This window comes from Barbatula barbatula (genome assembly GCF_947034865.1).
Source record: "Barbatula barbatula genome assembly, chromosome: 3".
NCBI lineage: Eukaryota > Metazoa > Chordata > Actinopteri > Cypriniformes > Nemacheilidae > Barbatula > Barbatula barbatula.
The window spans coordinates 18,048,953-18,070,080 of record NC_136764.1 but is presented as its reverse complement, the minus strand read 5'-3'; the positions used below and the strand labels follow the sequence as shown (position 1 = coordinate 18,070,080).

Genomic DNA, 21,128 nt, shown 5'->3' with positions numbered 1-21,128 from the left:
TTAAATGATAGACTTGTATGTTAAAAATACAATCCAGAGACTTACCCCTGCATTCCTTTAAATGCAATGCACTTCAAAATTCCTCCCAGGAGTAACAAAGCTGCTCCTACCCAAGCTACAAAAAGGGCGGGGCCGAATGTGTACCTGACCGTTGAAAAACAAACCAGATAAGAGAACAGGAAGTGATGCATTCAATACCTAACAAACACCTAAGCAAATACGATACCACTAGTCCATTGAGGAAAATTAGGTACACTTGCTTGTTTTTCATCTTACCTGGGACCAAGCATGTCCATTCCGCCCATGCCCATTCCGCCCATGCCCATTCCGCCTTTTCCCATTTCTTCCCCGTAATTGCCCATGCCTCCTATCTTCCCTTGGTTTGGACTGTAGGGGGTCATCATGAAACTAGCCACTATGTCATTGGCGTACACTGATGGGCCAGAAATGCCACAAAGGGCTGAAAACAAGAAAGAAGATGTGGTTCTTAAGTGTGATACACAGAATTGTTAGTTAAAATGTAATTTGTATAAAATTCATTCTGACTTATGTACTAAAGGTCGAAAGCTACTGAGCAATGAAAAATATGTTGTTTACCAGCAATGACAAACATAACTCCTGCACATAGAGTCATTTTGGCCTTGGTGGTCTGTTCCATGCTTCTCGTTTTGACACATTTTAGAGAAAACAGTGAGATAAAAGCTGCAATCACACTCAAGACGATAGCCACTACCATCAGTGCTCGTACAGCTTGAAAATGTCCTGAAATTAAAGTACAAGAAAACAGAAAGTGTCACTAGGGCCAGTGGCTTTTGTTTGATCTATTTCTGATAATATTGTTGACAGTGTGTAAAGTCTACATACATCACACATAGCAACAACACCTGTACTAATTTTTTGCTCATATGTGGCACACAATCTAAGGATTTGTACAGTATTTATACAATACTATGTTTCCGTCACTGCTTTCTTAAATAAGAAATTATATTGTTTATATTATTGGCTTTAGAAAAGAAATTTTCTCTTCTCCTTGTATTGTTAAGGAAAGTGAACAGTGCACAAAAATAAAGAAATAGCCAGTGAACAGTGCAAAAAAATCAACTCCTTTGACACAAATATAAACTTTTGAAGAAGTCTAAACCTTAAGTCGTGTACACAAAACAAAAATGTCAACCTACCTGAATAGCCTATAAGGCCATAGAGTGGTCGGCACTCTGTGAATCCAGCGTTGGACACTTCGCAGTTTCGCCACAGTCCCTTATAGGTGTAGGTAGACGTGATCATGTCCCCCTGCCGATCTTTGACACACCAGTTATCCATAACAGTGGCGGCAAAAACTAAAGCCATACCAATGAGGCCTAACACAAAACCTCCATTCTGCAGCATTGTGGCAGCCATTCTTCGTCTGTTCTGGTTTCAGCCGTGGGTCGATGGTCTGAAGAACCTGCTGGTGAAAGGCTTGTAGGTTAACTGAGGCTAGACCGGGTGAGGCTGCCTTTAAATATCAAGAGCGTGCGTGTGAGGTTCACATGCACACTCCAAGGGTGATGCTCATGATAAGCTTCGAGTTGCCGTGATTTCACCTACTTCCACCAGAAACTTAACATGACAACTGTATTCCTCATGCACTTCATTTGTCAAAGCATTTATCAACACAAATTATACATGCGGTCACTTGATGTATAATGATTCAGGGCCGTTCAGACAGGCTTTAATGTGGCACACCTAATATTTGGATAATTTAAAGTATATTTTAAGATTCGTCTGCTGAATACATTGTCATTAGTGATGCATGAAGCAAGTAATGAGCAAACAATAAACAGCATTTGTTAACACTGATTAATCAATTGAATTATCGAGATTTTTTAAAAGAAATTAAAATAAAATATAAAATGATATAGCATGAATTGAATAATGTGTCATGAGCAAGGGATTAAGAATCAAGAGTTAAAAATGTTTAGCGCCTTTAGACCTCTATGGTATGATGCATGTCATCCAGAGTGACGTTACATGTGAGTTGACATCAACATTTTGTAGCTCAGAAAATCAGTGTGTATGGCAGTTACATTTTTTAGAATTCTTTTTTTACCATTTGTTGTATATAGGTGATAAGGTAATTTTACTTTACTAAATAAGAAAACAAAAAAACATGGAGAAAACTATAATACAATTAACATGACATGAAATGAAATGAATCCTAAACTTCTTCAGTCTTTGGCCTGGTTTTCTGTATTCAACAACTAAATTGATTTTTAAAATCTCAGAACCGTAGAACCATACAGGGGCTTATCGGCTTCTTTATATATATATATAATAGCAAAAAAAATTTGTACATTCGGATGAACCACCACACTAAATTTACAGCAGACATCATTTAGGGGATGATATAAGGCAATATCAGGCACCAAATCGCTGGCAAAAACCTTCACTCATTTGGTTCCCCTGTGGTGGAATGAACCCCCTGAAAAAACACCTGTTCCGCATTTATTTGACTTTACAATAACTGTCTATGTCTTGTGTCTAATAAAAACAAAAGAAATAAAAAATGATTGTTGTTCATTCTCTCCCTTGCGTACTCCAGCTTTAATCCTCCTAGTAGCATGGACTTGTAAACTGTTTAGCGTGTTGACAAAATGTTATATGCTCTCGCTTTTGATAAAGCGTCTGCCAAAGGAATAGATGGAAATTGGTCCACTTTTTGGTTAATTGCTTGAGACACTAACAAAAAACCCATGTGTGACATTCTTATGATTAAAAAAAGACTACTTTTAATATTTTTGTGTTGAATTGCTGTAATAAAATATAACGGTTCAGGCCCTACAGGTCTTGAAACATTAGCTACCCCACATTTTTTTACATTTACAGTGTCATTTAACAGACACTTTATCCTAAGCGACTCACAGATGACGTAAACAAGCAGTGTTCATGTGAAAATAATGGGCCAGTCAAACCGCATTATAATTGTATAGTGTAACAGTCTAACATTACATTAGAACATAGTACAAGATATTCATAAATAATTTTATCTTAACACATTCAGGTAAGTTGGGCCAGTAGCTAAAAATGCTTTTTCTTTATAAAAATCTGGATCATTTAGCAAAATTAGCATTTTATCTCACAGAGGCCATCATTTTTTAAATGTGCCTTTGTTTTTATTGATTAATCAACCTTTTTATTGAAGAGTAAGATTGGATATGTCAAGCTACTCACATTACGATTTTCTGGCAAATCTGAAATGGAGGCATTGCCCCTCCTCCATTTTCAACCTCTGACCAATAAAATAATTTGCTAATAGTACTGTTATATCATTAGTTTGAAGTTCTTTGCAGTTGTTGGCTGTTAACTTGAAAGAGATAAGACACTCAAACCTTAAATGACCCATTATACCTGATGGCCCAATTTGCCCGATGTCACCCCTATGTTAAAAGGGATATGTGTTAAGAGATATGTTTTTAGAGTGTTTAACCATTTACATTTCTCATATTTCAGTTAATATTTCAGATAGAAACTGTCACATGGTATGCCTTATCGTTGCGTCAATATTTCCAGGGCAGGGCAAAAAAGAGATTTCCTATTATTTTCTTATCAGTCACTTTAGAACGAATACAGGGAGGATAAACTTTCCCATGGTTTCCAATATGATTATAATCCAGAACTCCAAACTCCTCTCTTTTCTAGTTTATTATTATAACATTATTAAGGGTTTAGGGTTAAAGAGAAACCTGTTTATTTAAAATTTATTATAGAAATTATGTTTAATAACGCAAAAAAAGACATGTCAAATCAGCCAGATACATTTTATTACAATATAAGTACAATTATAGTAATTATTACAATGGGAGGAACAAAAAACGAATGACAAAATAAAAAAGGGTGATAATTTATTTTCATTACACAAAAATGCATTTCATTAAGATTTTGGTTCCAGTTTCTAAGTATTTTCATGGCTAATAAAAGTCTCAGCTTTTCAGTCTTTCTATATGGCTATATGGATTTGTCTGCTACAAGAGTTATTCTTTGAATTATTTTAATATCCATATTCACATATTACACACCAAACAATTGCCTGTCCAACTTTTAATGCTTTAACATAAATTAAGAGTTCATATAAGAAGATTTCAAAATAAAAGTCAATCTAAAAAGCAGACAGTCTTGCATGGACATCAACATCAGAGGCGCTGAATAGCTATAGATGTAGATTTATGCTGTAGTCACTGCAAAAATACTTAAACATACTGTGCCCTCTAACAAATCAGTTGTTCATTTATCTAGACAAAATTGTTTATATGACTCTTTCTGGCATTTGCTTGTAACCTTTTTTAATGGATCTTTGGCTCTGAGCAGGAAGTAATGCATCTTTAACAACCCATTCAGTACTAAACTCAAGCTCTAAGAGTAACAACCACATAAACGCCACAAAACAAAACAATACCAAAAATAATGAATGAATACATTAGCCTTTGAAAACATACAGCTAGGCTGCATACAATAAAATATACATTTGTTGATAAATTGTCCTTTAACTAAATGTAAGATTGTTTTTTAAACAACCTTGATATTTTTACGTAAACTGAAAGCAACAAAAAGTGACAGGCCACAGAAAAAGAGAAAGTTAGATTTAAGCCTTATTTTAAGGTATTAGTGAACTTAGGGATTCAGCGCAGTGTTCAGTTGCGGTCTTGCTCATTCCTGGAAAAACGATGTAGGCAACTGGTGGCGTCATAGACCAGGGCGCGCAGTTATATGACAGCAGGTATCCCGGGTTTGCCGCTGACAGGTGAGTGTACGCCAACTGACTCCCCGTCGACCCGTGTTCGCTCGGATATCCTAAAGCCGGGGAGAAATGCAATGAACCCGGTGTGAAAGCATGTGGACGTTTTTCGTTTTGAAAAGCAGTGATGTGGACCCGGCTCGGTTCCGCGGAAGGATATTGCATTGAGGCGGATGCAGCGGTGCCGGATGAGACGCCTCGAAAGTCTTGGTCGCATTGGTACGGTAAAGAACACGAGCTGTCCGTTTTTTGCAAGCTCTTGGGTTTGCGTCGTGGTCGATATTTATAATCTGGATGCTCTCTCATGTGTTGTGCTCGAAGTCTTTTGGCCTCGTCGATGTACGGTCTTTTTTCAGACTCGGACAGCAACTTCCACTCGACACCGAGTCTCTTGCTGATCTCAGAGTTGTGCATCTTTGGATTCTCCAGCGCCATCTGTCTTCTCTGACCTCGGGACCACACCATGAAGGCGTTCATTGGTCTCTTGATGTGGTCCATCGGCTGCTTTGCCATAATCATGACATTTATTAAATGCTTTGCGTCTCTGTCGAAAAAAGTTACTGTAAAACCTGAAATGATCTGCAGGAAAGATGGAATTGGTGCTTTGGTGATGTGGTTCAGACTATTGAGAAGTGACACGCTCGGTTGCACAGCCTTCAACAAGAAAGCGTGCGTTATTTATTTGCCTCTATAGTGCCGAAGTGTGCAAGAAAGAAATGTGAGTTGTGACATATTTGTTTCAAATATCTGTATCTGTCAAGTGCGACGAAAGAAATCTTTGGTGTAAGGAGCTCTCGCTCACATCGCCTCTTGCGCCAAATCGGCTTTGTGTAAACACAATTAATCCTTGAAAAACTGCGATTAATCTACGAAATAAATAAAGTAAAATACCATTAAAACTCAATGAAATGAGCCACACTTGAAAAGATTAGGAAACCCATCATAATGTCATCACCACAATACTCTCTCACACGCACAAAGAGTTGCGTTCTGTCCTTGGTCCTGAAGTTTTAATTGTCAAAAACAAACGCCGATATAAAGCTTCATACACACATTATTGATTGCTAATTTATTCTCATCCTGACATAATGAAATGCATTTTTTGGGGGGGAGGGGGGGTGGTGCATTGAAAATGCATTAAGGTAGGCTCATACTGTAATACAAGGAATATTGCTACTCTTTGACATCAAATGTGATTATTTGATTATATGATGAGTCACTGTTTTTCACAAGATTATCCACTCATTGCAATGTCTATTTATCTGTAAATAAACAGAACATGTACACAAAATACAACCTTTGACTAATCCTTGACCTGTTCTGGAAAATAGCTTGTGACACCAAGTACAAGTGCGTTTTGAAAACCATCGGATTTGCTCTGCTCTGGGGGATAAAGCTTGTGCTTATTTTAATCATTTGAGAAAGTCAAGCTTTTCTTTAATAGCCTTTCATGGAAATATTGCTGGTAAAATGTGTTGAAGGAATGAAGGAGACCTCAAAAGAGGTGTCAGGATCTATCCCTAGCCACTCTCACACTCGCCCCTGTGAAATTAATACTTGCACCGCACTAAGCTTTGGGACGTCCCAAATAACACCAGTCAGCTTTCGGAGACATTTGCAATAAAGCATTTCTGAGAGAAGCACTTCTGAGAGAATGCTAGCTGAACATTTCAAATGTGCCATGGCAAATTAAAAGCTTTTAGGTGAAAGGTGCCCTGTAAGCATTGCAGTAATGGGGATAAACAAAATGCGGAGATGCAGCTTTTTGGTGGTTACTAATCCATAGTGTTCCTTAAACCCAGTGGTTAGAGCATGGCGTTAGCAATGACAAGGTCCTGGGTTCGATCCCAGGGATAGCACATAGTTAGAAGCAAATGTATAGTAATGCAATGTAATTCGCTGTGGATAAAAGCGCCTTCCAAATGCATAAATGTAAGTGTGAAGAACGTCAGAATGGATTGAAAATCCAAGTTGCTTTTTTAGAACCTTAACCATATTTTGCAGTCATTCTTCTTTCTCCTTGAAAAAAATAAAGCAATGATTTGTTTGTTGCATTTGTAGTCTGCTAAACTACATATCCGATTAAAGCTGTGATAATTGATTCATCTGTTCAATTTCTTAAGCTTCCATAATTCATCACCACATAGAGGTCACTGAACCAATGCTGTTGTCATCCTAGCTCTGAGTACTGAAATGCTTTATTGTCAGTCTCCTCTGTGTCTGGACAATTCAGGTGCAGAACAAATATCTGAAAGGAAACTCGTATGCTTTCAGTTTTTAAAGTCGAGGAAAACAGTAATTTAAGGCAAACACTATACACATATAATAGAAAATAATAAACGTCTGGCTCTATTTCTAAGCAATGATTTAATTCTTAAAAGCTTAATTTGTGCGAACATTTTGGCTGCGACGGGACTTTTATCGTGAAACATATCCAGTGTGTAAACGTTCTCCTCTTCACAGCACTTTGCTGTCGGCGTCAGTGTGAGTTCCGGTATCTCAGGAATTTGGGCTCATCATATCCTAAACCCCCCTGCAGCACTGAAACCGAGTTTTCCCCGCAACTTTAAGGTATGTTTCACCCATTTACACAAGTATGTTTGGCTTCAGACTACACGTCTTTTACCCTAAGCGGGACGTTTGGTTTTCTCAAGATGATCGTTTGTCTGGTAGCGGTAATGTTAATGAATCAGTTAACAGAGGCGTGTCATTTTTGTGCGCCCTTGCCGAAGAAAATCGACACCGGTCTAGTTAAGAGCACAACAACTAACACAATATGCACGATAACCCATTTCATTTCAAATAAATGTGTTTTGGGTAATAATGTTAGATGTTGGGATTACCAAAGGTTCATAATAAACAGATTTCAGTTCTTCAAATGCAAAGGATATGTTATTTTATAGCCTGAATATTAAAGAAAAAGACTAGACTAGCTTTTATCTGTATATATTACTTAAATGTATCAATGAGTATTTATTTTATTTCATTGTCTCTGTTCTTCTGCTCTTGTTACTGTGCTGACACCATCTCATCATGTCAGATCTCACAGCTTGTCCTACATTTTGTCTGTGTCTCAAACCCTACTGTATTTTTTGGTCCTTGTGCTAAAATCATCTACGATGCTGTCTAGGTAAACAGCTCACTAGGGTTTGAAACACAAGCCTTTAACTCCTCATCCTACAGTCATTTCTATAGTTAACACTTTACTCAAATGTCCATGTTTATAGAAATACTAGTAAGTCATAAGTAACTACATAATTCAATGTGACTAGTCTTTAAGCTTTGCTTTATGAAAATATAAAACAGGAAATCTATATTAGGTTTAGTGTTTCCCGTTTAAAGGCAGACATGAGTTTGTGGTTAAACTGATGCACACAGACACAGTCAGAAACTGACTTCCTGTTCCTGTGTAGCTCTGAAACCTTTCACTTTATGTGCAACCTTTCTGTACGTGTAAGTTTAGCTCGAGCTGCAATGGCGGCCAATTTTTCTACGAATATAATACTTCAAGTTGCTCAAGTATGTAATGTGGTTAAGTGAACACTATCAATAAAGCTAATTTGTAAATCATTTTGCAGGTTTTGTTTGAGCTCAAAATGTCTCAGGCGGATAAACTGAAGGTAAGGAAATGAGAGGATGTGGGTGCAAGTTTTGTTGTGTTCAATGCGTTCCCAATGCTGCAGTGCACAGAGAAAGATTTTTAAGATATATAAAAAAGCTTGTGTGTAAATTCGCTGTTTTTCAGGAAATGGAGAAAACACTGTATTTTTTAAATGGTTAAATACTGTGTGGTCAAAGTTAACAAGCACTTTTTAAAGCGTTCTATTGGTTAGATATTTGCAAACCCAGCGACACACATAAAGGGTGACTAATAACAATTTATGACAAAAATCGCTAAATATGGAGATACAGCGTTTCAGAAGGACAGCAGCGATATGTAGAGATACACTTATTGAGACATTGCTCTTCTCTGATTTTCAGCAGGGACAGTTTACAAACCCAGAGACTCCTGGGTATGTGGGATTTGCCAATTTGCCAAACCAGGTGCACCGGAAATCTGTGAAAAAGGGTTTTGAGTTCACGCTTATGGTGGTGGGTAAGTAGCATTGACATTATATTTAATTCAAAACACACTCTTGTTCTAAAATCTCCTTAAGCAATGAAACCTTTTCATTATATTCATTATATGTATCATGTGGTATTTATACATAAACGTTCTTGTTATTTTTTAATGAATTAAAAGTCTCAGCGTGGTCAATTAATCCAACATTCTCTATTTGGTGTTTGAGTGGAAATGGCTGTGGGAACAGGAATCTTTGGCAGCTTCAGATTGGTTGAGACTCTTCTCAGCCGTGTGTGTGTGTGTGTGTGTGTGTGTGTGTGTGTGTGTGTGTGTGTGTGTGTGTACAGCTGTTGACACACAAATGAGATCTGCTGGAGAATCGAGTGGGGGAGGGTGACTGCTCAGCACGACCCATTGTACACTTTTCCCATCGCCTTAAAATAAATGACAGTAATGCAGAATTACAGCCTCAAATACTTTCACTGGCTGCTCAGTTTCAGCTCTGCACAGGATGATGGAAGACAGCTTAGATAGCAGAATAATAACATTTATATGAGAGAAAACAGTATGGTCCACTCGGAAAGGGACAACAGAAAAATGAATGCACATGTCTGTCTTACGGAAGTGTTTTTGTGGTTTATGTTGGTCCTCATTTGTCTTTGTGTTTTTTTTCAGGTGAGTCTGGATTAGGGAAGTCCACCCTGATTAACAGTTTATTTCTCACCGATCTCTATCCCGAGAGAGTCATTCCTGGTGCTGCAGGTGAGAGTTTTAATATTAACTGTATTAAACTAAATGTTTTGAAGTCTGATATTTATAATGTTGCCGTGCTCAGAAGGGCTTTGGTTCTTTAACTTGCATCATTAGAACGTGTGTTACATACTGTATGCTTTTGTCATTCAGAGAAGATTGAGCGTACAGTGCAGATTGAGGCCTCGACGGTGGAGATTGAGGAGCGTGGAGTGAAGCTTCGTCTCACTGTGGTCGACACACCTGGATATGGAGATGCCATTAATAGCGAAGACTGGTAAGCTTTGATTTCGATAGCCATTAAAAATAATAAACTGTGGCTGAATTATATTTGACCATATGCAACATGTGGGCTCTGGCATTTTGCCACTGTTGTTTACTTTTTAATTAAATTAAATTTACAGTAGGAGAGCTAGTTTGGAGAATTTCCCAGAAGAAAATATAAGACATTTTGTGTGGAAGGAATGGATAATACAGAGTTCAGGGAGGATGTTTTTTTTTTAACTTTGAGAGACAGGAAACATGTGTGACCTCTTCCTGTCAACTCCCTGACCCGCTTCAGAAGGAAAACATTGAATTGTCTGAAAAAGGAAATGTGTGCTGTCACATTTATACGTTTGTCCAACCAAATCTTTTAGTTCCTTCATTTAAACACAAAAGTTCACAAATGTGTGTTCAAATAATTTTAAGCATTTTATTGGTGGGTCTGGTGTGATTTGTTTTCTTCATACCCTGAACATTCTTACGTGTGTTTTGCTAGTTATATATTAAATTATATTTAAGTCCTTTGAGGTAAAATGTACTTTGTGTGTTATATATGTACTCTATATACTTATATATGTATTTTATATTATAAGTTAAGACGGCTGACGCACACGCCTGGTCCAAAGTTAACTTCTGCTCTGTGTTTGGTTATAATATAAAAAATTATTTATGTTTCTATTAATTTATATTAACATTTTATTATATATTAATTGCGGATGTCCACCAGAAGTTAAGTTTAAGCCGCATAATGTGTTTATGTTGTTGGCGTTGAAACCGTCTATACAGTTATACATTCACTTCTTTTCCTGTTAAACAAATGACCAATAATTGAAACCAAAGGAAAATAAAAAAACCCTGAAAATTATTTATTGAAAGATGAGACAGTCAATAGAGCCTAAACATAACATTTGAAATGACTTTGAGTAAAACACATCACAGAGCTACTGATGTTTATATTAACTTTTTTAGTAAATATGTTTACAATATAATATATTTATTATATGTGATGTTTATAAATCACTGAACTCATAAAGACCTTTCTGTCTGTGTTTGAAAGAGTATCTGTGTGTTTTATCGGACAGTTTCAACACCATTATCTCATACATCGATGACCAGTTCGAGCGCTACCTTCACGATGAGAGCGGACTCAACCGCAGACACATTGTTGACAACCGCGTGCACTGCTGCTTCTATTTCATTTCTCCATTGGGTCACGGGTGAGATCTCACCCGGCACTCCTGCAAATCATTCGATGTATCGTTTATCTTACATTTTTGGTTGTATATTAGATACGTTTAGAAAGTTCTGTGTTTAAAAGATTTAAAGATTACATCTATTTTACAGGCTGAAGCCTCTAGATGTCCAGTTCATGAAGGCCATTCACAATAAAGTGAATGTTGTTCCTGTTATCGCCAAGGCAGACACACTGACCCTCAGGGAGAGAGACAGACTCAAGCGCAGGGTAATGCATTTCGATTTCTTTCCCAATACAGATCCCCATTGGTTCATCATATTTGGCTTGATTTTTGTCTGTGGTTATTTGTTGCAGATTTTGGATGAAATCGATGAGCATGGCATTAAGATCTATCATCTACCTGATGCAGAGTCAGATGAGGATGAAGATTTCAAAGAGCAGACCAAAATTCTTAAGGTGTGTTTGGTGTAGTTTTGCCATTTTCACAGAAAAATAAAACATTCACAACTTAAGCGAACAATTATTTGGTTAACTAACGGAGCAGAAACGAAGACCAGTTGTGTAAAAATGTTGAATATTATTTGCATTGCTGTTTAAAGGCCAGTATACCGTTTGCTGTGGTGGGATCCAACCAGCAGATTGAAGCTAAAGGGAAGAAGGTGAGAGGACGTTTGTACCCATGGGGTGTAGTGGAGGTGGAAAACCCTGAACACAACGACTTCCTTAAACTTCGCACCATGCTGATGTGAGTTTCTTCAAGTTTTTTGTTGTGAATTTTTATGTATTGGTAGTATTTTCTGTTGTACGCGGCTTCATAGCGATTTATAGAGGTATATCTTGCGATCCACTTTATATCACTTTGTATAAAAGTGTCTTACAAATGCATAAATGTGTTATGGACTCTCTGTGCAGTACCCATATGCAGGACCTGCAGGAGGTGACTCAGGATCTTCACTATGAGAACTTCCGCTCGGAGCGCCTCAAACGGGGCGGCAGGTTGTCCTCCCATGGTTACATTCTGCCTCTGTCGCCTGCGTACGTACTGCTCTGCTTGTCTTTCTCCACCTCCTCCCCAGCCTCTGTGATAAAGCAGCTTTTGAGGATGTAGCTGAGTATTATTTGAATATCCCGAAACCAGTAAGCCTGTCCGGGTATTTGAACGAAGCAGTACACCAAATAGGGAGCTAGATTGAAAAAGCACATTTATTTAGAGACACTTCTCAATTTTGCTAAAAACACACAGAAACTGCAATAATGAGTGAAAAGAGAAGTATTGCTTTGAGCCATTAAGAATTAGTTTGAGCTAATTTAGTCGATATACTGCCTGTGGTAAGCCTAAAAATTTCCCATACTCTGGTTTTAAGCATCACTTTTAATGTGTGATATAGTTGTGTAATGTTTATTCAGATCTATATGTTTTAGAGGATAGGAGGGGGAGGTACTGCTGGGAGCTCAGTCACAGCTCCACCTATCCTACACCCTGACTGTTTCTACACCTCTCAAACACAAACGTTTGTCCTCTGACTTTCTGCTATGCTCAGCACACGCTTGCACTAACTCCTTGGGTTTGTCGTCTTAACAACTCTGCAGCACGAATCCTTTAATGCCAACGTGTTACTAATCCACAAAGTCATTTCTCAAAGACTCCATGAAATAGCATGATGACCAGGAAGTTAATGGGCAGTTGGTTTTAGTTACCTGCCTAAAAGCCTGTAACTTCCTGGCTGTCTGTTGCCGTTGGTATTGAGGGAAAGGGTCATTGATGTTTCGGAGTACACTAGCATATGAATAACTTCGAAGCTAATCCATTTTGTTTTCATGGGGTCTTTCAATGAAAGTCTTTAAATTTGGCATTGAACAAAGATATAAGAAGGTGGGCAATGTGTATAATAAACTGTTTCTGAAACGTAACTACAAAGTTAATTTATGTGTGGTGCTTTTTACACCGGCCCCCCTACTCCGTGTGAAACAGGAACGTCCCGGAGCCAGAGGAATCAGACAAGGACACAATCCTGCAGGAGAAGGAGGCTGAGGTACAGTCTCTCACTCAGTCTTCACTCTGTAAACTAGGTTTTATAATTAAAATGCATGAGTGTCAATGCACGAGCATGTGTGTTTTGTGTCTCTCAGCTGAGGAGGATGCAGGATATGATCGCCAAGATGCAGGCACAGATGCTGAAGCAGGGGGACGGTGAGGGAGACGGCCCACATCTGTGAGAAACAAGGTAAGAGCTCATTCGAACCGGTTTACTTGCTATTAACATCCGTCTCCTGTGACCTCATGAGATCAGATTTCGTTGAGGAGAGGGTTTTTGATTTCACGACTAAATACTTGACTTACCATGTCATTGTTGCTGATGATAAACCTGATACAGCACACATTGCTCCTAATCGTATTTAAACGAAGATGCAATTAGAGAGCTTGTTTTGTGTGTGTTTTTTTTTAGATGCTGACCCGAGCTTGAGCCAGTCACGCACATCGCCAAAACTTGCAAAATTTGGAGAAAGTGAGGAGACAGGCTCATCATGCTTGTCATTTTCTTAGTTCCTGTCACTTTTGTGTGTTTGTAAGCAGTATTAAGTTCTTTGTTATTTACTCAGATGCTGATTACTCATTACTCAGATCTAAAATTCATTTATTTTATGCCAGTAACTAAAATGAAGAAGCGGTTATAAAGTCTGTGGACCCCACAGAGCAATTCATGTTTTATATTCTGTTACAAAAGCCAAATACTGCTGGTATAGGACCTCTTTATATAAAGCACCTTTTGTCCATCAAGACCACTGGAAGTACTTACTGCCCCATATTATACCATCCACAGTAGCTCAAAATCACTATGAAGAATTGAATTTGTTTTTTATTATTCATTTTATATCATCATTATATATAAGTGTTGCCAGAGAGATTGCTGCCCTTGAGTTCAGGAGTTTTGGGAAGAATTTCTCTCAATCCTGCATGAAGAAGTCTTTATGTCATCTGCCATTATGTTGAATGGTCTAAAGCAAAAACAGTTACTGTGTTCCATAATCCCTGTGCTGTCTAATGAAGGAGAAGGAGCGATTCTCTGATTTGAGTGACTTGTTTAGCTCGGTGGAAACTCAAGGAATATCAGACGTGCAATGTGAAATTTGGTTACTGATGGGATATATATTGACATTGAAATATGCTGTTGTGCTTTTTGACCTTAATGCATGCCAAGTTTTACCTGGTTATAATGTTTATTTTTTACACATTTCTGTGACTGAATTCGTTTTCTTCTGTATTATAAATATATATGATTTGTGGGATTAAATCTGCTACAGCAAATGTCACCGTCAGCGAGCTAAACCTCTTTAAACCTCCTTAGTTGCAAACCTCTTGAAAACCTGGTTGTCAACATTCCTGTTATAATATTTCACTTGAGAACTTTCTAATAAACCACTTTTGTTTATCATCTTGTAATAAATTTTATATTCAAAACTGTTTTTTTATTTCTGTTTTCCTTTTTCAATGTGTATCCATTTGAATCTATTTAAACGTATTATCGGTGGTAGGTTTAACCTCCGTAGTTTCGCATATTTAAAAGAAAGTGATTTTACATTTTCCTCTCATTGTCAAAATGGTGGCTGTTTTGTGCCTAGTGGATCTTTACGGCCACTAGAGGTCGCACGTTATCACACGAACTGGGAGAACACTCTGAAGAAGATGAACGATTCAAAATCCTATTAAAACTTTGTTACACGCCTAAACAAATCGTGTCCTGATAATGTGAAAGGTGTGGCGACTGTCGGTGTAGAGGTCTTGACATATCGACTGTACAAACTTGGATTAACAAGCTTGAGCTCTTGAGCTCCTTCCTGTCTGAGTGACTGACAGCGCACAGTGTAAATAGCCTACATGATGTGGCCCGTTAAATCTAAACAGTATATAAATATAAAAAAACTTTTATGTATTAAAACATTTACTGCAGTGTGCTATATCAAAACTGGATAAGACTCAAAGGTTACAATTGTATCATTGTCTTACTCTTAAAACACAGTTCACACAAAAATGCAACTTCTGTCTACATTTGGTCACCCTCATATGTGTATATGTTTGGTTCTTTTAAACACAAAATATATTTTGAAGAATGTAGGACAGCAAACAGTTTTGAGGCACTTATGACTACCATTGGACATTTTCCCTACTATGGTAGTCAATGGCGGTCAAGATCTCTTTGGTTGCAAGCATTCTTTCAAATCTCTTTTTGCTGTGTTCATCAGAACTTGAAACGGATTTCGGGTGAGTAAATGATGATATAATTTTTATTTTTGGGTGAACTGTGCCTATAAGGCTATCTAAACCGCTGTACTGTAGCTGTCTGTTGAATGCAAAAAATGGCTTATTTGCAGAAGAAAGGTATACAGGTCTACAGGAAAAAAGTGTGTTCAGATTTTAACATTTGCCTATGTCCCTGGTCATTTGTGGACAACATCTTTAAAGACGTTTATCTTTTGGAAATATGGATATTCATAAACTATCTAAAGAAATGCAATCACACAAACCAGTAAGCCACACAACACAATGTTTCCATAAACACTTTATAATATGATTTTTGATCTAACAGGTAAACACAGTTCGCTCAATGACATGGCTTTTCTCTTAAATACTTTCCATTCTATAAAGAAAATTGTAAAAATATTGAATCATAACTAATTAAAAGATCTCTGGGTGGTGGCATTTGTGTTGTGGTCCTGATGGGGCTCCGGTGGTTTAGGGAGGGGCATCAGCAACAGCAGCGGCGGGGCTTCACCGTGACGATGTTGTGGTGTTGCCATTTAGAGAGAACCTGACACATGAAAAGACTCAGTCAAGTGTATTACAAAATTGCACCATTCATATTCATACAAACTACTGTTTAGTTCATGTTTATTAAAATCATGAGCCACACTTATACAAAAAGTGCTATGATACTGCTGGTTTGGAATATAATATTGTTATCATTTAGTGCCACCGTTTACCATCTGGTATCATCACAGTACTTCATAAAACGTCTGCTCACCTGCACACTCTCTCCATCATGTGTGTGACCAGAAGGTCAGAGATACCAGGGCACGACTCCTCTGCCAGGTTAAAAGCATTCTCCAGCTCTTCTATGGCACCCATTCCACCTCCACAAGCCCTCCTCTTCTCCTTCAACTTAAGACAAAACAGACTCAGACTTAACTCCATAACATACACAGTTTATCGCAGCTCATAACTCTTTACTGCTGACTTATCTGCTCCAGCTATAATTAGAATCATAAAGCTGACAACAGGAGTGCTGTGTTACTTTGTCAACGTCGGTGTATTCAAACACTTAAATGTGTTTGAATACACATTTAAGGTGAGAGTTACGTTCACACTGTCAGTTTTCAGGATTGACAATTGCAATTACTTACAGGAGTCTGGAAACTTTTCACACAGTGACTTACAGTCGAAGCTGTAATAATGTCTGTATGAACAAGCAACCGAACCTGATACTCTATTTGCATGTGATGCCTCTAACTATAGTGACTAATGTAAATATCAAAGATGAAGCCTGCTTTGTCAACATAAAAACATTATTTTTGCAATAATTTTGTCCCAAATGTACTAACTGCAGGATGTCCCAAATGTGCAAGCTGCAGGATGTTCATGGGTCAATGATCAATAAATTTATATAAATAATAACAATAATAACATTAATAATAATAACAAAATATCTAAGATTTTTGTGGCTTAAATATGAATCTGAGACATTATGCTTAAGTGAATGGAATGATCAGCTGTGTGCGATTTTCAGTAAAAAAAATACATTTCATTTTGTTAATTTAAGAAGACAAAATTATAGATATAATTTGATATAGAGATGACTCACCAAAACTCAAGAAATGCAAATACTTTGTTTCTAAACACTTTAAATACTTAAGATTTTGATAAAATGTTAAGCATGTCAAGGAAATGAATTAATATTAAGAAAAACATGGTGAAATTTTAATATTTTGATTAAAATCACTTCATTTTAATCAGCATTTATGTGTACGCCACATTCTTAATGTTTCAATAACTGAAATAGATATTATTTATTTGTATTTTTAAATTGGCATGTCGAAAATCTTTGTACGTCATTGACCCTAAAACAAGAATCCTGAATACTTACGGATGAGTTTGGTTATGAAATGCAGTTGTCACTCCTGTAAATAACCAAACTGCATGTGTGAACACAATCGTATTAAATCAATCGGACTCAAATACAGTTGCTGTGTATGGCCAGGGATTGACTGTTACCTCTCTGAAGATGGGAGAGACCAACGCTGACAGACATTGTGACTTCGGCTGCCTCTGTACAGTCTCAGCTGCCTGGAACACAAAATTACACTTAAAAGATCTCCAAAACGACAAGAAACAAACCACACCTACAATATTTTAAAACCCAAAAGTGAATTTTGATGAAAAGGAATTAAGCAAACATAGAAATTCTGTCATTATTTACTTTAATTTGCTTTACTTTTTACGCTAAATGCTTATACTTATAGGTCTGCTAGAACATTACAGCAAGTAGAAAGGAAAGCAGTTACCTGTTAACTTCTAGTCTGTGTTTGGTTATCAGTCTGGCTAGTGGCTAGTAATATAACAATTGATTATTTTTATTTATTTTGATTAATATTAATGTTTAATTGGATATTCATTGTATTAAGTGAAATTAAAACTACTCAACAGTTATTGATTCTTTGCTGAGGTCTACCAGACGTTTGGGCCACATAACGTTTGCATGTTGTTACGGCTGAAACCGTCTATAAGGACCATTCCATTAGTCCCTGACCTCGGTGTTTGTGTAGCCCTTCTGGAGCTTGTTCATGGAGCTGGGCCGGACTGTAGGAAACGTCCACACAGGACACTGGTCTCTGTCATCACCATCTCCATCCCTATTGGGTTAAATGGGAGAAACATGCTGTATTCTGAAGCTATAAATCACCAGTCAGTCAATTAAAAGCCCAGTGCTCAAAGTGATGAGAAGACAGAAATGAATAATATATCGCGATGGCAGTTAGAGTTCAAGAGCAATGGATTATATGTACATGATGATGGATGGATGACATACATGTCAGAATCATCCGAGCTGGACTCGTCACCATGGCATTCAGATTTCCACCGGCGGTATCGGTCAATAAGCTCTGTCAAATAGGACGTCTTCTTGGTGTAGCGCGTGATGAATTTGTGCTTCAGTAACTCCTTGGCAGTGGGCCGCTGCACGTAACCACAAGAGTGAGGTCACGGTCAATATGATCAATGCTTTTACTTACCTGACAAAAGACGTCTAAATGTATTTGTGCAGGAGTAATCATCGATACACTTTTGAGGGGAAAATTTTAAATTCAACTCACAAAGCGAGGGTCTTTATTGAGGCAGGCCTCGACAAACTCTTTGAAGGGTTTGCTATAGGAGCCCTCCAGTGTGGGGGGAGGATTCTTGGGTATAAGAAACAACACTCGCATCGGGTGCAGGTCAGAGTTCGGGGGCTCCCCTTTTGCCAGTTCGATTGCTGTAATTCCCAAGGACCAAATGTCTGCCTGCAGCAAAAATGCAAAACAGAAAATGCTTAGATATTTACTGGAAAGCAGAGAAAATATAAAATCTTTTAAGCAGTGCATCACTTTAAAAGCAAAGCGCTCCATTTTACCACACCAGCCTTCCTGCCAGAGTGCTGAACGTGTGTTTTCACAGCTAGGCGGGCACATTTGCCCATTAAAATTCTGACAGTGCATAGATCTCCTAAATGACCAGATCGTTCCCTTGCATTTTAAGGAAAATCTGTTCCTTTATTTCGGCAGAATTTCCACACCTTAAAGTCATAGGCAGACTGTTTGATGACCTCGGGAGCCATCCAGAATGGAGTTCCCACAAACGTGTTTCTCTTGATCTGGGTGTCTGTGAGCTGCCCTGCCACGCCGAAATCTGCCAGCTTCACATCCCCCTGCTCGGACAGCAGCACGTTGGCAGCTACCGAAAGACACAAGCATGAATCATGATCGCAGTGCTCGTACGATTAAAAGTGATTAAACGTGAACGCTTTCCAAGCTGAGTGGGCAGGCGTGTGTGTTATCACACCTTTGATATCGCGGTGAATCTTCCTCTCTGAATGCAAGTATTCCAGTCCCTTCAGAATCTCTCTCAGTATAGTGGCAATGTACGTCTCCTCGAGGGGCCCTGGTTTCAGCTGAAAAGTGTGAAAGAAGAACGTAATCGTTCACTATAAATACATATGAAATGATTCCCACAAATAAATAGCCAATGTTGTTTCACTCACTAAATCTAAAGCAGAGCCACCTCCTAAATACTCCATGATAATCCACAGTTTAGTTCCCTAAAAGAAAAAGACCAAAAAAGCTTAGTTCCCTACAGACAATGACAAGAATAACATTCACACTATTTCTAAGCATCACATGACATTTTGCATTTAGTCATATTTCCTGTAAAAAAACGTTATAATACTTGAATTGTTGAGTGGGTGTAACTATTTATTTCTGAGTGAAAGAAAGCATTATAGATTTAGTATATATATTAGTATGTTGTCAAAAACGCAGCATCCATAATAGTTAAGAAGATGTAGAAAATGTATGACAAGTTTCCAGAATTATGTCAAGATTATAACACATAAGCTAGTAAGAAAAAATGTGTTCCGCTTTACACAAAAGTGCACTCACTTTTTTAAAACACATACAGTGTGAAAATGCTGCATGGGTGTGAATATGAGTATACTATGTCCGTACACACACCACAAGAGTTCACCTTTAGATATGAGCCATAATACTTGGTGACATACGGACTGTCACACTGGCTGAGAACTGTGATTTCTTGCTGAATATCTTCGATCTCATCTTCTGCCTCCTCCAGGTCAATGATCTTGATGGCGACCACCTCTTTGGTGCGATTGTTGATGCCCTTGTAGACCTCACCGAAAGAACCCTTCCCAATGCGTTCTTGCTTCGTGAAATACTCCTCTGGATCCAGGCGTGAATTCTGATGGGAGTGAAAGACAGTACAGTTATAATGTACAAGACAATACTAATAAAGTGTCGCTATAAACATCAATCTACTTTGAGACAAAAAACAAATTGAGTGGAAGCCCTTATATGTACCTTAGGATAACATTTTAACTTGTATACAACGTAAAGAAAACAACAGACGTGACATGAAATACAGTAAGAAAGCAAGTTGCAAGATAAAGAAATCTTGGATTTCCATTAAAACATATAGACAACTAAGGTGCCCGGCTTTGAGATGCTCGTTTACTACAAATAAAGGCTGACACTTAACAGTAGTGTCCTTTAATACTAATGAAAGGAATACGCGTGGATCCAGAATGAATAAACTCGGCTGGGTTGCGGCTTTACCTGATTCTGCATGTCGCGGAGGTGCGCCATCCTGACTGACAGCTGCTCGGTGTGGTTGAGAGCAGACGTAACCCTTTCTGCAAAAGGTGGGGTCCTGGAGAACTCTTCAACGTTTTGCTCCTCCGATGCCCTGCTTAGCCAGCTAGCTTTTACATACAAAAACACCTTTGCATGCCCTGCTAGTCTGCCGTTTTCTCGGCCTCCAATCCCCCGATGGCGGACCCCGCAGCCTGGCGAGAATGCTATCTAACGTTAGGTGTCGTGTGCCTCCATGTATAAAACCACCGGTGTATGAGCAAACCCGTTTCCGCGTGTTAATATGTTGTACTGATCAACACACGTTCAGGCAGCTCTTCATTTATTGCTTGCGGGAGACCAAAATAATAGGTGCAATCGCGCATGCGCAGCTTGTGAGTCAAGCAACGGGGAACTCTGGAAGTTGTAGTTCCACTAGGCATCGGTCCCTTGCAGTTTCGGTAATGTAAACATTTTAGCAACGCTTAAATGTTCACGTTTACCCCCGTGCTCTGTTTGGACGGCACTGCACATGTAAAACTTGAAAAATTATTTCCATTCAGGCGTTTACGGGTAGACAGATGATATATGAATGAACAGTGTCCCAGATTCAGTGCGATTAAGGTGCGAATCAAACACTTGTGTTGGTTTCTAGTGAGAGAGAGGATTACCTCGCTAAACATAGACAGCTAATA

General features: G+C 38.2%; 4 protein-coding genes across 7 annotated transcripts; 1 reads left to right on the top strand and 3 right to left on the bottom strand.

Moving 5' to 3' along the window:
• Positions 1-41: 41 nt before the first annotated feature.
• cldn18 (claudin 18) lies at positions 42-1,398 on the bottom strand (the record flags this gene model as incomplete). The annotated part of the gene is made up of 4 exons (XM_079451951.1): positions 42-144; positions 277-460; positions 598-762; positions 1,179-1,398. The coding sequence occupies 4 exons, from the start codon at positions 1,396-1,398 to the stop codon at positions 42-44; spliced, it is 672 nt and encodes a 223-aa protein (XP_079308077.1).
• Positions 1,399-4,630: 3,232 nt separating this feature from the next.
• On the bottom strand, positions 4,631-5,284 carry LOC306891583 (transcription factor SOX-14; the record flags this gene model as incomplete). The annotated part of the gene is made up of 1 exon (XM_079451950.1): positions 4,631-5,284. One exon carries the CDS (start codon positions 5,282-5,284, stop codon positions 4,631-4,633), a length of 654 nt encoding a protein of 217 aa, XP_079308076.1.
• Positions 5,285-7,236: 1,952 nt separating this feature from the next.
• Positions 7,237-14,506, top strand: septin2 (septin 2). Of its 3 annotated transcripts, none has more exons than XM_079453067.1 (13): positions 7,237-7,342; positions 8,350-8,391; positions 8,753-8,867; positions 9,510-9,596; positions 9,738-9,861; positions 10,931-11,065; positions 11,193-11,310; positions 11,398-11,499; positions 11,643-11,788; positions 11,956-12,039; positions 13,016-13,076; positions 13,174-13,268; positions 13,491-14,506. In XM_079453067.1, the coding sequence occupies exons 2-12, from the start codon at positions 8,368-8,370 to the stop codon at positions 13,258-13,260; spliced, it is 1,083 nt and encodes a 360-aa protein (XP_079309193.1). In that variant the 5' UTR covers positions 7,237-7,342; positions 8,350-8,367; the 3' UTR covers positions 13,261-13,268; positions 13,491-14,506. The 3 variants fall into 3 exon arrangements, with proteins under 3 accessions (XP_079309193.1, XP_079309191.1, XP_079309192.1); XM_079453065.1 differs by lacking the exon at positions 7,237-7,342 and adding an exon at positions 8,117-8,224; XM_079453066.1 differs by lacking the exon at positions 7,237-7,342 and adding an exon at positions 8,158-8,218.
• Positions 14,507-15,303: 797 nt separating this feature from the next.
• Positions 15,304-20,835, bottom strand: stk25b (serine/threonine kinase 25b). Of its 2 annotated transcripts, XR_013786454.1 has the most exons (12): positions 20,419-20,835; positions 19,814-20,044; positions 19,332-19,388; positions 19,133-19,241; positions 18,867-19,024; positions 18,409-18,594; positions 18,126-18,271; positions 17,847-17,949; positions 17,312-17,383; positions 17,184-17,217; positions 16,065-16,201; positions 15,593-15,851 (listed from the first exon to the last, which is right to left on the bottom strand). XR_013786454.1 is itself a non-coding variant. In XM_079453336.1 (11 exons), exons 1-11 carry the CDS (start codon positions 20,446-20,448, stop codon positions 15,812-15,814), a joined length of 1,269 nt encoding a protein of 422 aa, XP_079309462.1. In that variant the 5' UTR covers positions 20,449-20,835; the 3' UTR covers positions 15,304-15,811. The 2 variants fall into 2 exon arrangements, 1 of the variants encoding a protein (XP_079309462.1); XM_079453336.1 differs by lacking the exon at positions 17,184-17,217 and having other exon boundaries at positions 15,304-15,851.
• Between the last annotated feature and the right edge of the window lie 293 nt (positions 20,836-21,128).

What these genes read in the sequence shown, in the direction of transcription:
- septin2 (XM_079453065.1), top strand. Translation starts at nt 8,204, where the DNA reads ATGTGCAACCTTTCTGTACGT. An exon ending in GCCATTAATAGCGAAGACTG is followed by an intron (nt 9,862 to 10,930) that starts GTAAGCTTTGAT and finishes TTTATCGGACAG; the next exon opens with TTTCAACACCATTATCTCAT. An exon ending in AAACTTCGCACCATGCTGAT is followed by an intron (nt 11,789 to 11,955) that starts GTGAGTTTCTTC and finishes CTCTCTGTGCAG; the next exon opens with TACCCATATGCAGGACCTGC.
- stk25b (XM_079453336.1), bottom strand. Translation starts at nt 20,448, where the DNA reads ATGGCGCACCTCCGCGACATGCAGAATCAG. An exon ending in TCAATAAAGACCCTCGCTTT is followed by an intron (nt 18,272 to 18,408) that starts GTGAGTTGAATT and finishes GGTTACGTGCAG; the next exon opens with CGGCCCACTGCCAAGGAGTT. An exon ending in ATGATGGAGAGAGTGTGCAG is followed by an intron (nt 15,852 to 16,064) that starts GTGAGCAGACGT and finishes TTCATGTGTCAG; the next exon opens with GTTCTCTCTAAATGGCAACA.